This window comes from Rhipicephalus sanguineus, chromosome 8 (genome assembly GCF_013339695.2).
Source record: "Rhipicephalus sanguineus isolate Rsan-2018 chromosome 8, BIME_Rsan_1.4, whole genome shotgun sequence".
NCBI classification, from domain to species: Eukaryota; Metazoa; Arthropoda; class Arachnida; order Ixodida; family Ixodidae; genus Rhipicephalus; species Rhipicephalus sanguineus.
Genome location: NC_051183.1, coordinates 35,586,984 through 35,601,826, shown reverse-complemented (window position 1 = coordinate 35,601,826; position 14,843 = coordinate 35,586,984). Strand labels below are relative to the sequence as shown.

Below are 14,843 nucleotides of genomic sequence, written 5' to 3'. Positions count from 1 at the left end.
CGACAAGCAAGGACTTATTAATATGAACAATATTTAAAGAAATGAACACAACACATTACTGCTATAAAAAGTGAACTCCACAGTCGTATGCACGGGATGCCACCAGACCCATGCAGGAACATTTAAAACACTACTAGACCTCGCGGTTGTCCTCCTGCGCATGACGAGCAGTGTTCTGAGTTGTTATGTGCTATGTTCTAGCTTGTACTTGCACAGTGCTATGTTATAAATTGCAATTCATTTACTTCATCGCGCTGCTTGCCCATAGGCCAGTTCTTTCGTAAAGTGCATTTCTTTCATTCGGTTCCCTACATCCAGCCTTAACAGTTCTTTGCCCAGCCCTATCTATAAAGCACATCCCTGTACACTGTGTCATGTTTTCCGCACCAGCTTCTCCGCCGTGCGCAGTGCGCATTCGCTTCCTCAATATTACTCACAACGCTACGCCACGCTTCCGTCGCCATGCACAAACCACGGTGGATCTTTTCTATGTGGCTTTGCCGAAGGTAAATGGAGAAGAAAGCAAAAGGGAGAAGGCAGGGAGGTTAGCCAGAAACATGTCCGATTGGTTATGCTGCGCTGTGCTGAGTCGGAAAGCATAAGGACCTGTGCTATGGTGTCCGTGACGTCCGTTGGGGTGTCTGGAACTGTCGCAGACATTCCTCGACTCGAGAGGACCTCGGACTTAATAGGCGTGCTCTCGAGGTCTTCATCTCCGTTGATGCTCGTCAGGTCATCGCTGAGGTCGAGCTGCTTGAGTTTCTTCTCCACATCTGCATGTTACGTAGAAAAAGCCCAATGTTTCCAACGTTACTCAGATTATTTATTTTAGTTAATTTATTGGCTGTTTATTTATTTTATTAGCTGGTTAGTTATTTAGCTGGTTACCTAATTACTTATTGAATTATTTGTGAGAATTAGGAGGGGGAGCATGAAACTTAGAAAGCACGTGAGCAGGTAGACTCTAAGCAAAAAAAAAAGAGAGTGTATGTTACTCTTTTAGATAAATGTTGACGTTCCACGTATATGACTCCTTTTAAAGAGACACGTTGGCTCTCTTGGATCCCAAGAATTTACAACGAAATTATCATCATCAACAGCATCATCATCAGCGGCCTGACTGCGTCCACTGCAGGGCGAAGATCTTTCCCATGTTTAGCTAATCAACCCGGTCCTCTGCTTGCTACGGCCACGTTATACCCGCAAACTTCTTAATTTCATCTGCCCATATAACCTTCTGTTCGCATTGTTATCACATTCTTCTCTTGGTTTTCTTTCTGTGTTTTGTGTGCCAATGTACACTTTTTCCAGTCGTATGTGATTAAACTTCGTTGCGATGAGAGCCTGTTCTATTGTCTTTACGACCGTCCCTTTTCAACTGCGCTGTTCGACATCATGAATCAGTGGCAACATACCCAACTTACCAGCTTAACGCAATACGTAATTTGTCGTTGAAACGTCATTAGACGAATAACCTTGTTTTTACTTATTCATTTCGGGAACAATATCTCTGGCAAGCATTTCGCACAGTAAACGTTCAGCTGTTTTGCATAAAATTATGGTCCAGAGAACAGCCTCGCATGTTCACCTTCAAAATTAATTACATCTTACTTAGTACTATTGGAGAATTGGTCGTTATGAGTAGATCGCTGAATGTAGTGCACAACGTCGATCCAAATAGGTCGCGAACCTTCGGGAGAAACGCGGTTCGGAAACTATAGCCAGCGATATCAGCAAAGGGAGTTCTGGGTGATGCGATTGAAACGCGACTAGGCGTGGAGGGAACAAACACTAATAACGAAAAAAAAACAAGTTTTACTCAAAAGCGGCACAATCGTTATGGTTTACAAAGGACATTTGTTTTCCCAACAATACTATGTAGATGCAATGTGAATAAAAAATTTAGGACGGTGTTTAATTATTACAAAAAATTGTTTTATTAGAGCCCTGTAAGAGAGGCACCCTCCATTGCTATTTGGTGCAGCTGCAGCCCTCGCGACGCATGGAAAGGCGCACTTGTAAAGTTCGTATGCGACGACACGCCCCTAACGTGTTTTGGTGTTTCGCTCTTGCTTGAGTTCTCTTAATTTTGTGGTGGGAATTTAATTTTTGCTGTGCGACGAGTTGTGAGGTGCATGTCATCGTTGGTGAACGTGTTGAATACAGTGTCCAACGGGCGACGTCACGATGCGGGTAACACTTAACGACGAGCGCTTGCCTCGGTGCCCGCGAGACACATTGCACATTGAAGGCACATTGCACATTGAAGCACTCCATGAATGTGCGAAGCAAACATTCAACGCTGCGAATAAGAGTTACGCTGCTGCTTGTTTTATACATCTGCGGAAGTGCCAGGAACGCCGAATAAAAGTTCCAAGAATAAGTTTTCAATTAAAACCAAGCGAAATAAACAGCAGTACACCTAAACAACACCGTCTAGTCGTGAGTCAATATTAGTTTAGCAGGCGTTGACTTGAAGAGCACTCGACAAGGATTCGCCGGCTTGCTTTAGCGCGACTCCTCAGCGATCAGAGCCTACAATAGCTATTTTTAGGTCCAATTTCGCGCTTGTGTCAACAAAATAACGTCACTTGTTTACCGAATACTGCATCGCGTCCGCTTTATTTTTTTCCCGCCGGAGGTGTTCCTCACACAGATGGCGCTAGGCCCCATGAGCAGCTGATGAGCCGCCATTTTTTTTAACGTATGGGCTTCTATGGAAGCTTTCCTACCTGTTATATTTACCTTGCAGAGCACGCGTGGCCGTTTGAGGAGGGAGAGCCAGACCAGGAAGAGCTGATCAATGTTTGACTATACGCACTGTCTTTTGTACACGCAAGCCTATGTACTTTGCACTGATTGCTGGAAAATTGCGGCAATCCACTCGATGAACGTATGCGACACTCATTACTGCATACGTACATACGAGAAAACCGAGCATCACTCACCATGCTTCCATCATGTTCACTACAATATTTACCCTTATGATGAAAGGCATTCCGTCGTTATCGAGATTATGGTATTTGGACGGTGAACAAATTTTGGATGGATGGATGGATGGATGGATGGATGGACGGACGGACGGACGGACGGATGGATGGGCAGTGGAACAGGTGTGGCTCTTTAAACTAGTGAGGAGGATCCATTTGTATCAAAGTGGAAACTAAAAAGTCGGTAGAGTATCTTAATTGATGTTGCCTTTCTTTTATACCACGTACGTGCGATTCATGTAGGCTCGCTCGTACGACAGCTTAGTAGAGATGTTGTATCCGACGTCACTTACCTGGAGACGGTGGAATTGGGCTGCTATTCAAAGCAATGGCAAGGGTGTTCTCTCCATCAACGTCGTCTTGCACGACAGTGTCCTTGGAGCTGTCGCCGACGGGTGCGTCGAGGGTGTCGGTGCTAGAGAAGAGCATCGGGCCGTCGTAGCCTGAAAGTAAAGACACGGATGGCTCGAAGCAGTGAAACAGATGTGGCTATTTAAACTATTGAGGAGGATTCATTAGTGACAAAGAAGTTGGAACACTGCAAATATATGAGTTTAGATACCACGATGGATCATTTAGTATCCTTCCACACCTCATTTAAGATAGCGCGAATGGTTGAAACATCAGAGGAAAGTGCACGAGACACACCACTGTGTAGGCACGCTTACCATGGAACACAAATGTCCACTTTATTATATTTGCCTATCAGGAGTCACGTAGCTGTGTTTTTGGTTCATTCCACAAGCCCGATAATTGTATACCAACTGTTGACAATACAATTATTACTCACCAGGGCTTCCTTCCACCAGACACCTTTATGAAATAAAAGAACGCACGCCTTCACATGATGCCACTCCCTAATCCTAATATTGCGTGCAGGAACAAGCAGGTTTCTAGCGCAGTCACGTGTATTCACATCAGTCTATGGATTGTGAATGTTAGGGGACATATTTGTTTTTTAGAATCTTTTGAGCTGAAGTGAATGTGGTGGTGAAGTGCCTGACGGGCTTCTTTTTTTTATCTTTATATTTTCGCAGCTACTATAAACGCTGACGCAAGTAGCCACCTGATTCCCGCGCGTGGTTAATCGCTCAGACCGTAGAATAAAAAATGAGAGCGTAAAGGCATTACAATAACCTTTACAAACGCTTCTGACAGTCAACGTTAACTTCACTGAAATACTTGAGAGGCCTAAAACATGGCATCTGCTACCTAACGAAAGAAAGGCGTGAATAGGTGAGCTCCATGTTAACGTTCACGGAGGGCTCTGCACAACACGGGGTAGTAAGAAAGATTCCGTGATAAACGCAAGGCGAAGGAAAGAAATCACACCATTGAAAGAGAGTGATTAGGCATGGCAACTCACAGCTGACGACATCCTGCACGGGCCTTTCTATGCTGAGACCTGCCATGAGGGGACGCGACTCGTCCTTACGGAGTCTGCTTCGTATAACCGTATTGGACGCTGGTCGGCGTGCATCAGAGGCCTGCAGTAGTCCCTGGCTCTGCCGCTTGTGGCGCTGCTTCTCCTCCAGCAGCTGACGCTGCGGGACAGAAAGAACGAACATGTTTGCTTCACACTGGCTTAACACTGGTACATATAAGGGCAAATTAAAAGGAACACAGAACGAACGCTCACTATAAATAACCCCTGCGGCTGATTTATTAAGAAGTATCCATGAACACGCAATCAGTGAGGAAGTAACGTCGAGGTAAAAAAAACGGGAAGAAACAAGAGAAAAAATAGGCAGCTAACCTACAAACGTTTTATTTGCTACCCATCACTGGGGATAAGGAAATAGGAATCATAAAGAGAAAAATAGGGAGATAATCAGAACAGCACAAGCACAGGAGACCGCCACAGGAAAGCTCCAATAGGCAAAATCATAGTTTCTCAAAAAGTGCGGTACCGTAAAATAGCGTTTTTTTTTCTTCATAGCGATGGGAAAGTGTTGAACATGGGATGCCACTGGGTGGAACGTTTTGACAAGATGACTGGGCCAAGGCACCAGCTGCCTTCCTTAGCACCGTTTGATGTACTCCCTGGTCACTCGCTCCCGACCTCGGCGTGGAAGAGAACGCTAAATATGTACGCATAGCAAAAAAGGAAAAACAAAGAAAGGAGGGGTATATGGTATTCCAGATGGAAAAGTAGGCGTCACAAACGGAGGCTCGAAGTTGTAGATTAAGAGATGAGCAAAGTGTTGGAGACAAAGTGTAAATGCTGGGGTTTGTCTGTTCAAAAGAGTGAACAAGTGTCACCTATGGGAACTTTAACCTCAGTTTCTGTTCTTTTCTTTGATATAGAACGAGATTTATAACTGTCATACAGGGACAGCCTGGAAACTGCATGTGAACCATTGCCATTGTGTGGAGTTATTCTGTTATTGTGAGTATCAGCTACAGAGAGCGGTCTTTCGAGAAATATTGCTATTCCGAGGAGACAATATTAATAAGAAAATGAAACATGCAATCAATGCGTTTTTCTTGAACGTTGCGTGGGGGTAATTACCAAACATCCGTGAAGATTCTATGCACTCTTTAAACTGCACTATTTAAACTTTAACTGATGGAGTGACTGCACTCTTTAAACTTTTTATGCACTTTTTAAACTTTAAACAAGTGTATTTCAACTGAGCAACAATAAAGATAGCGATGGCCTGATTGCATTGGCCCCACTCTATGGATTCGTAATAGTTTAATCTTGAGCCGTCAGAGGAGACTTTATCTCCGGCTGCTCAGTCTTTGTCCCTCTACAAACGGACAATTGCCAATATCAGCTTAACCGGCTGATAACAGCAATGCTTGACCGTAATATTAATAACATGTCACGTTTGCGAGGTTGTTTCGAAATGCCCCTGGAAGTGAAGTGACTGAAAATGCTTTACATTTATGAAGCAGGAGAGAGGGAATGGAGGCTTTGATTAAAAACGGCAAGTTTTTTTCTTTCTATTTCTATTGGGCGTCGCCGCGATAGAACGCGTTTCCCATCAGCGCGAGTTCTTTGTTGCCGGAAATCGAACGACGCTGATGGAAGCAATCTGATGGAGTGCGTATTTTAATGAAATGTCGCTTATCGGACCGCGCAACTGAGGCGACGGCGACGACAGATGCGAAGAGCACTCAACAGACAAGCGACAGTCGTATTCAACATTCTGACATGCGTACCTGATTGTTCGACTGCTTCCGGCAATTTCGTTATCTCTTCAATGAAGCTTTTGAATAAGAATGCATAATCGCGCTTCCTTATCCATGTCCTTGGGCTAACTTCAGACCAGCTCTGTTTTGTTCTGAGTTGCTGTGCAGAGGTTAAGGCTTATATCCCCTAGGCTACTCGATTTCTCTAAGTTCTGTCATGCAAAAAGAAAAAAAGACAATGGTGACACAAAAAGATTTACTAATAGAGAAAACACATATAGCGGACTGAAACCAAGAAATAAAATAACATGCCAATGGTCAGTTCTCTTGCGGGAGTTCACTTTGAAATAGAACGTTCCCACAAACACATTTCTGTCCAAGTTTTACCCACAGTATAAGAAATGGCAAATCACTTCATTTACTTTATAGCGGGATATGACAGCTCATTACAAACGCTCATCTAGTCCCTCGTTCCACTAAGAAGTATTTATGGGAAGATTTTCACCTTTTGCTGAAGGTGCTTCTTTTGGATATCAAAAGAGTGCTCAATAATTTTAATGTGTTCGCGCTATCTGAATGTATTCAAGGATTGAATGGTAGTTGTTGAAACTTCATCTTTTTACGCGAGTGATGGTAGCCTGTATCGCCTAATGATTACAATCTCTTCTATAAGGTAATGACCTCAAAAATCAACGAAACCCAACTTGTCATGTGAACTTGTGTGGTCAGATAAACCCAGTTCTTGAATGAACGCCCGTAGACCTATCTATCGTTTCTTTTTTTGCATTTTCCGAACGCCAACGTTCAGTTGAATATTTCAAGCAGTCAAACTGAGTGAGTATACGCAGCTATATTATGAGAACTCACATGCCTCTGCCTCTTATAGGGCGATGTCCTTTTGACTTATCATTATTCATAAGGCATCTGCAAATAATATATTCCAGACGACCTGAAAACAGGCACGTTTCATTACTCACGAGAAAACAGACACAACTGCGTAGGGAAAGGAAGGGTCCCGACTAATTTGAAGATCCAGTTATTCTTACTTTTTCTTGTAATTAGAGTCGAGGGCGTCTTTAATTGTACCGCAAGTGGGGCAGGGTGCTTTCGTTAACTTTAATTACTCTTCGAAACGTTCGGGAATGAGAGTCCTTCCGCTTACTTTTCATGCAAACGCCAACTCTACGAATGTCTGACAAGTGCACGTAGAAAACTAGACAGAAAATGAAGCAAGAGAAAAAGTCGACCCTTGGAGCGCAGTTAGAACCTAGCGCGAACCGAGAAAAAGAAAGGAAAACGGACCCGTCCATTAAGGAGGCGTCGCTTCTAATTATCCATAATTACGTCCGATTAAAACTCCTCCTCGGGGAGATGTGGCGTGTACCACTCGACGAAGCCCCACGCGCAGCTATGGGAGGCAACGTAAGTATCGACAAAAGTGGTAGCGGAGCTTAGAGCTTATCTCGCTTTCAACGGACCACGTACTACAGTGGATGTTCCCGTGTTTGTCCTGGTCTAAACGTGTCCTTAGATAACGCATCATGTGGTAAATACGCGAAAGGCAATGCAATACGTTTCTCCCTAAGCCAGACGAGAATCGCGAGCTTCCTGTTGGTGTTTAGGATGAGCTGCATGCTAGACAAAGTATGAAACGAGAGAGAGAGAGAGAGTGTGTGAGAGAGGAAGTGATAAGGAAGCAAAAGAAGTGTACCGGACCAGTAGTGCGCCTCTGACGCCTCGTGATTTGTGACGGTGCTCTCCAAAACACGCCACGCCTGTTGTTAGATGGCGCTTCTAAGCTCGTGAAACTGGAGATACGAGAGGTAACGAAGCGTTTTGAGGCGAACAGCACTTTCGCTGCAGCCCTGCGAGGGTGTAGCGGTGTATCAAGACAATCTAGGAAGCAATACTAGAGGTCGTTTAGGTGTCGTTTGTACAAGAGCTCTTCACTACTTCTTATCAAAATCGGCTGTTTGGTTCTTGGATGTGGGCGCGAAAAGACAAGGACGAAGGGAAGTTGGGTTCAGTTGTCTCCACGGTGGCTTGGTAACGAGCACAACATCGTCGGTTCGATTCGCGGAGCTTATCTCATTGCCATTCTCCGTGTGAACGCTTGAAGTTAGTCCTTGTCTAATGGGGCTTCTATCGAACGTATCAAGCGGTAAACATGCGGAAGAAGGGGCAATACTTTTCATTAAACCATGCATGCATCACGACTTCCTCGGTGTTGGTGATTCGCTGGAGCCTGGGCAATGTTACAATAACCTGTAAAAAAAGGCCATTATTGGCTTGATCGGTAGTACCGATCCAGCGCTTCCTTGTTTGTGGACAGAGGGTCTGCAATGTGTACCCCGCTACGGAGTTCCTAACGCTAGGAGGCCATTAAACTCGATATATGGAGGCAATAAAGGGCACAACGTAAACAGCGCTTCACCGCTTTAATAAGCTACTGAGAGATAATAATCTTTAATGAAAATCCCGGAGAGGTTAGCCTGCTTTGTCGCCTGGCTTGCTACTCGGGGTGTCGGGTGATGAGTATGGTATGTACAATGAATAAAAACAGCCGTGGGACATCATAGAGATAAGAGGAAAGTGCTGAAGCACGTGCGAGTTGCGAACAGTGGACAGGTGCACAGTAAGCTGTGGTTTCTTGGAGTGCCATATTTACATCCGTACTGCCAGCCTTAGGAACTTGTTAATTTGGTCTGGTTTTCACCACATCATCATCATAAGTGGATGGGATGGGCTGTCTGCAGCTATATAACAGGTATGTTATCTGGGTCGATCCTGTTATGGCCTCGCATATATATGGACAACAGTGGATTGGTTCTGCCTTACTTCCTTGGTGGTGTGGTTGTCCACAGTACTGCTCAGCTACACGCTCCGTAGCTTAGCGGCGACACAGCGCAGTAATCCTGCTCAAAGAATGTTCCGTGTCTCACGTTTCACCACCACGAAGCACTTTCCTTTCCACAGTGGCCACGGGCGGCACTGCACGTAACAGCCACTCCCTCTGCCTGCCGCATTTGTTTACATGAGTACAGTACGCACTTCGCACTGAGTCATCATGAGTAGATAGATATGGTGGAGACGAGAGATTTCAAAGCCAGGAGGGCGGAAGCGAATTGCAGTGGTAAATCAGGTCCCGAAGCTGTGCAGTGTGCGACAGAGAAGGCCGAGTAAGAAAGACGAGAACGTGCATAAAGAACAGAGATGCAAGGAGGAAGAATGTATGTATACTTCCAGCCAGTCACAATCTCCGCACATTATCATGCGTGTGATCGCGCGTTCCACGCTTAAACCCACCGAATGCTAAAACCGCAATAGCAGGTTCTCTGTCCTTAAGACCTCTAGCAGTTCCTTCACAGCCTATTAAGTGTATCCTACAAAAACACGTATCTGGGGGCAAGTGTAAGGACAGACGCCTCCCTTATCAGGCTCTGCAGAGCTTTCCTCGGCAAGCCCATGAGTTATTCACGATGTAAGGTTGAAGCAGTGGCAATGGCCGGGTGTGAAAAAAACGACACAGTATTGTCGCGCACAGCATAAATAAAAAAAGCAATTGCCTACTTTACGGCGCAGGGTGTTTGCGTTTGCCTGTTTTTACGTCACCCTTGAGTATCAGCTTTGGGGCTGCATATCCCGATGCCTCACACAAGAAGGAGCAAAGACAAGAGCAATGACATGTATATGCGCATCCGCTTTTGCGCATAGAAACATAAAGTACACTGATCGGCTAAGCTCTGAAAAGCGCCCATCGTCGTGTGTTTCCTTCGCTTAGTCCCGGATCTGCGCTGTTTATTCCTTCTTTAAAAACTTGTCCCACTAGCCCGCTTTTCACGCTTGTTCAGCCCTGAAAAAGCTGTTGAAGCTTCTACATAAGTGTGTTTGGCCGGGCGCCTACGTCACTCGTGTATGCAATGTATGCAATGCCTTGCCACTTCTGTATGCAATGTCTTGCCAAAAGCATGGCGATAGGAGCGCAAGCACACAAAAATACATTACACAACAATAAACGGAAGGGTTAGTAGGGCAGGCAACGCCCCAGAACTGCCCGTGTAAGTCTGTAGAACAGCGTTTGTGTATATATGCGTTCCGCTGCATTGTCACGTGTCCTTAGTAGGTTTAGCAAGATAACGCTATGAATAAGTCATTGACGCCTGCCCACATTTTTTCAGACGGGACGCCCTCCTGCTATGCACCGCCAGAGTCCTTTAATACTTCTCATGGTCACGAAACTTCACCGTCACGATATGGAGGAGCTTAATACGCTGCTGAAAGCTGCCACAGAGGGCATAGTTGGCGTGCCGAAACGCTTGCGTGGTTCGACGCGAGCTGATGGTTGTGGTGTTTTCTGGTGTTTTCTTTAGCTGAAGTGTGCGTGTGGGATGACGATGCCGAACTCGTTTTGCGCGCTGGTGGGTGGTTCCATTTAAAAGGGAACAACCAAAACGCGCTTCGTTTACGGAGTAACAAGGAGCAGCGCGAGATATGAAAGTGGGTGCTACCTCTGCTAGACAGCGGTAATTCCAGTTTTCAATAAATGTGCACGCGTATGAGCACGAAACACAATGATGCCTCGCACATCGTCACTACCTGCCATTCCAATTTGAATGGCCTAAACCTTGTTCAGAAGTGGCATCACGTCGGCGAAAATTTATAGCTGGCGAAGCACCTCAGTTTCACTTTCTTGGTCATTAGACGAAGTCATTCTGCAGAAGCAGCGCTTGCAGTAATGATTTATTGAACTGCTGTTAAAATTGCAGAAGGGTTGCTAGGGGGGGGGGGGGGGGGTTGGTATAGATTCAATGTGAAATTTGGGCAGCGCAAACAATCGGAACGCAGAAAGAGCGGGACAAAAACAAGCCTGTTAAAATAATTATCACGGTTTGACAGAAAATTTAACAGCCGTGCTGCGTGAGCAATCGGCTCTCTGCACAATGGGCTCTCAGCGCAATCAATAACTCGCGCTTTCTTACGGGTGAATGTGGGTGCAACAGCCCAGATGTTTGCCTCTTCTTACAAGTGGCACCACTGGGGCATTGTTGCGAGTACGCAACATTTAATTTTAAACAAACATTAAAGCGTAGAACCTATTTAAGCGTCGAGACTAACGGTGCTCACCACGCCACGGTGGCCGCATTTCGCTCGGGGTGAATAAAAATTGACGAAAAAAAATTACCGTCCGATTTCATTTGGTGCAAGGCCTTGGATGATAAACAAAATGCATCTGGATTCTCCCAGGTCGCCGTGCCTCATAATCATATGATGATTATGACGCATCAAATCCAGAATTTCCTTACTTTTAGGCTGAAACCACCATGAGCTGAGCTGCACGTTTCGAGCGGCTACTCTTTTCGCCCGGGTGCTCATTTCAAGAGTTACGACGCACTCAGGCACTCATTTACGCATTTTGTGTCTTACGTGAAAATAAAGCGACCATCGCGGAAGCTTAGAAAGCTAGAACACCGAGGCTCTCCCACACACAACCACAGCGATAGCAGCGTTCGCATGCCCTTTTATGCACAGCTGTGCCTCTGGCGGCGGCCGCTGGCTTCCTACGAAACTGAGGCGGCAGTTTTGTCACCATAAGAAATATTGAAAGACTCTAGCACGGGGCAAATGAGTTCCAGAGGACCAACGCGGGTTCCGAACCCCGCTTTTCTTTATCTGCTAGAGGCTAAGGAAGAAGTTTACATTGTTCGCGCGGATTCAATAGTGTAGTAGATTGAACTTTACATACTTGCGCATGGCTATAGCAGATACGTTTGCTCTCAACCATAACTGTTCTGAACCACAGTAGCGGTTTGGCTGCATGGTTCTACAAAGCGCCTACAATACCTGGGATAAAGGGTCGAAGATGTGCTTGTCTTTCAATGTGCCAAAGGTGGCCTTTGATCATTGCCCTTTTATTCACTTGCTACTGTCCCATAACGTGCCATATTAACTTCTCGTACAAAATAGTACACAAATCCACGCATTCGTGCTGCCCTTCTTTTATTTATGACAAAAAGACCCTGAGTGTTCCTTCTAGCCAACTGTTTAGAGAGCACTGCTAAAGAGAGAACACCGGGACCATAGACGTGGAAATAATTCACACAGAAAGGCACCAGAGCACTGTGGTACTTTTCAAGGTCCACTGGACTCTCCTGCCACTTCCATTATGTTCATTGACCAACATAGTAGCGTCCTCGTGCTTTTTTTTCTTTCGTACTTACGTCTAATATTTGCTGCAACCACTCAACATGCCCAATATGCCCAACTAGACCCATATGCAAGTCATTCTATTGATAATATCCGTGTGTCCCTCTTTTTAGTTTAAACACCATTCCTCTTATCTCAGTGTCTGGTTAAAAACCGCTTGCAACGTGGTTGACTTCACCTGCCTTTTCTTGTTTTTTCTCTCCATCTATGAATATGCAATTTATTCTCCAGCTAGATTCTTCCAGGGGGTGCTTCCACGAGGATGCGGAACTTCCACGTTGTTCCCTAAGGAATGTATTTTAAAGTTTTGTGCATTCTACGTGCTTTGTTTAGTTTTTGTTGCCAGCTTTAGGTTGTATGTGCGAGTTAGTAGGTGTGGCATGTTAGCGCCTTGGCTGTACGCGCAGCGTCGCTATGTTGCAAAACTGGATAACGAAGACAAATTGCCTTTACAGCATTTGCTTAAGTTCTACGCGGCAACTTTCCTTCACGCAAATATCAACGCTCGTGTTGCAACTGCGTAATTTTTTGTCACCGTTTTAGTTAGGAACGTACGCTGTTGATGTTTTTGTTTACGGCTTTTGTTTACGATAATGAAGAAGACTCCCTTTCGTCTTCATTATCTAGTTCAGATAAGGTGTTGTATACCAGCAAAAAAAAAAACCACTCATCAGCGCAGCTTCAACGGGCTCACATCAAGTAAGGCGATTCACAGAGTCAGAGTGACCGGTCTTTCGAAGTATCGCGATCGATTCCCTAGGGGCCAGCATTGCATGTCCAACGAGAAGGAGCGGCAACGGCAGCGACAAGAAAAAAAAAAAGAAGAGTGATACACAAGCTGCGTGATCACTTATTTACTTGGCGTAGAACACGCGACAGCACTTAAGCCTGCCATGTCTTCGTGATCGCACGTAAAAGCTCGGGAAACATGACTACACGCTCTGGAAGATCCTTCTCCACTCAGTTGCACACCTCTGAGGATTACAAAAATAGAAGAGATTCTGGACCGAAGCCGTAGCTTGTTGAGAATACGAAAGCAGTGATATGGCTACTACTCGCATGGCAAGATCCTCCCCCCCGCCCCCTCTTGCGCAAAAAAAGTACAGAGAATACATTATGAGGACGTGCGATCTCTTCGCGGATGTTGTCTTTATGTTACCTTATGTGATTCAGTGTCATTTGGAGGCCTAACTTAATGCTGCTCTAAATGTCAGTGCGTAGTGCCAAGGGATCGCGTAATGGACACGGTAAGTTACCACTAAGGGTAATAAATTGGGACGGAACAAACGTAACGTTAGCGATAAACACTGTGTCTTGGCCTACGGGACATGAGGAACAGCGATAACGCCAGATACGAATATTATCGAATAAGAAGGACGTTAATTTGAACACTGTATCAATACTTGAAGGTTCTGAACACTATGTTCTGCAATACAGCAAGCGTGTTGTCAATTTTTCTGGAAGAAAAGAGCTTCGAAGATAATATGGGTTAGAAAATGGCATCCATTATTGGGGACCTTGATCTTCGTTTCATAATCTTCAGCTTGCGATGTTCGAGCATTGAGCCGGAGGCAACAGCAAATGATACTGCCACGCCCGCTTCATGTTTTATTTTCCTGTATTCGGTTTTCGCCCACAAAGACTGTCAGCAACGCTCAGCGCAAACCGCGCCGCATTGTTCGAGACGCTTCGCGATTATTGTAGGTCATTTTGTTAAGATTGCGCGCAGGCCGCGAACAGCCCAGATTATTCCAAAGCTTGCGCGACCACCAGTGATAAGACTGGAATATTCGACGTCACATGTATAAATGCCGACGCACTTCACCACTTGTCAGTTGATCGACGGTCGACGCTCTGTTCGCCGCTATCAGTGTATTGCTGTAGTTTGACTTTCAGTTTCCCGGCGACAAGTTCAGCCAAATGAAGAGTTTCATCTCTGACGTGCTGACTGCTGCCTTCGTCAACGTCACGACCACGTGACAATATGTTTCTCATTAGCATTGCCGAAGTAGTGTAAAAGAACACGATCGTAGCTGTCTTTTATAGTGCGCCACGCTACGTCTGCCAACTAAAGTAAAAAAAATCTTGCGAATGCGTTTAAAAAATTTGTACGCAATTAGCCTTTAGCATAGGTTGCCACATTTTTAATACTACATCTTAGGAAATGCATTTTGCTTATTGTATGAAACGATCGAGTCGCCAGATTAGGTGAGGGAAGCGTAGGTATAGGAGTAAATACACAAGATAAGCATATGTTCCCAATGAACCCTGTTTCGGGAACTACTCCTATGCGGCACTTCAAGGATACTGTGAAGAGGGAAGGACCTAAACTTGTCGTCATCATTCTACAGCTTGTGATCAAACTTTCAGCACGTTGATTTCAGCGCAGTGTGCTTATGCGAACGGCACTGCGCTTTATGTTTGACATGGAACGTAGCAGAAGGTACGTAATTAGGATGTTCGGCATGAACGTTTTCACCAGATGTTTCACCGGGTGAATGCTTTTAATGT

At 45.2% G+C, this 14,843-nt stretch overlaps 1 protein-coding gene across 1 annotated transcript in view; it reads right to left on the bottom strand.

The window, feature by feature from the left end:
- LOC119401718 (tubby-related protein 3) overlaps positions 1–14,843 on the bottom strand; it is a 105,898-nt gene that overhangs the window by 12,459 nt on the left and 78,596 nt on the right. The window contains exons 3-5 of the mRNA XM_037668647.2: positions 4,357–4,534; positions 3,284–3,433; positions 607–773 (exon numbers count right to left, since the gene is read on the bottom strand). Of these exons, the coding sequence (XP_037524575.1) occupies positions 607–773; positions 3,284–3,433; positions 4,357–4,534 (495 nt within the window). The remainder of the gene's footprint in view (positions 1–606; positions 774–3,283; positions 3,434–4,356; positions 4,535–14,843) is intronic.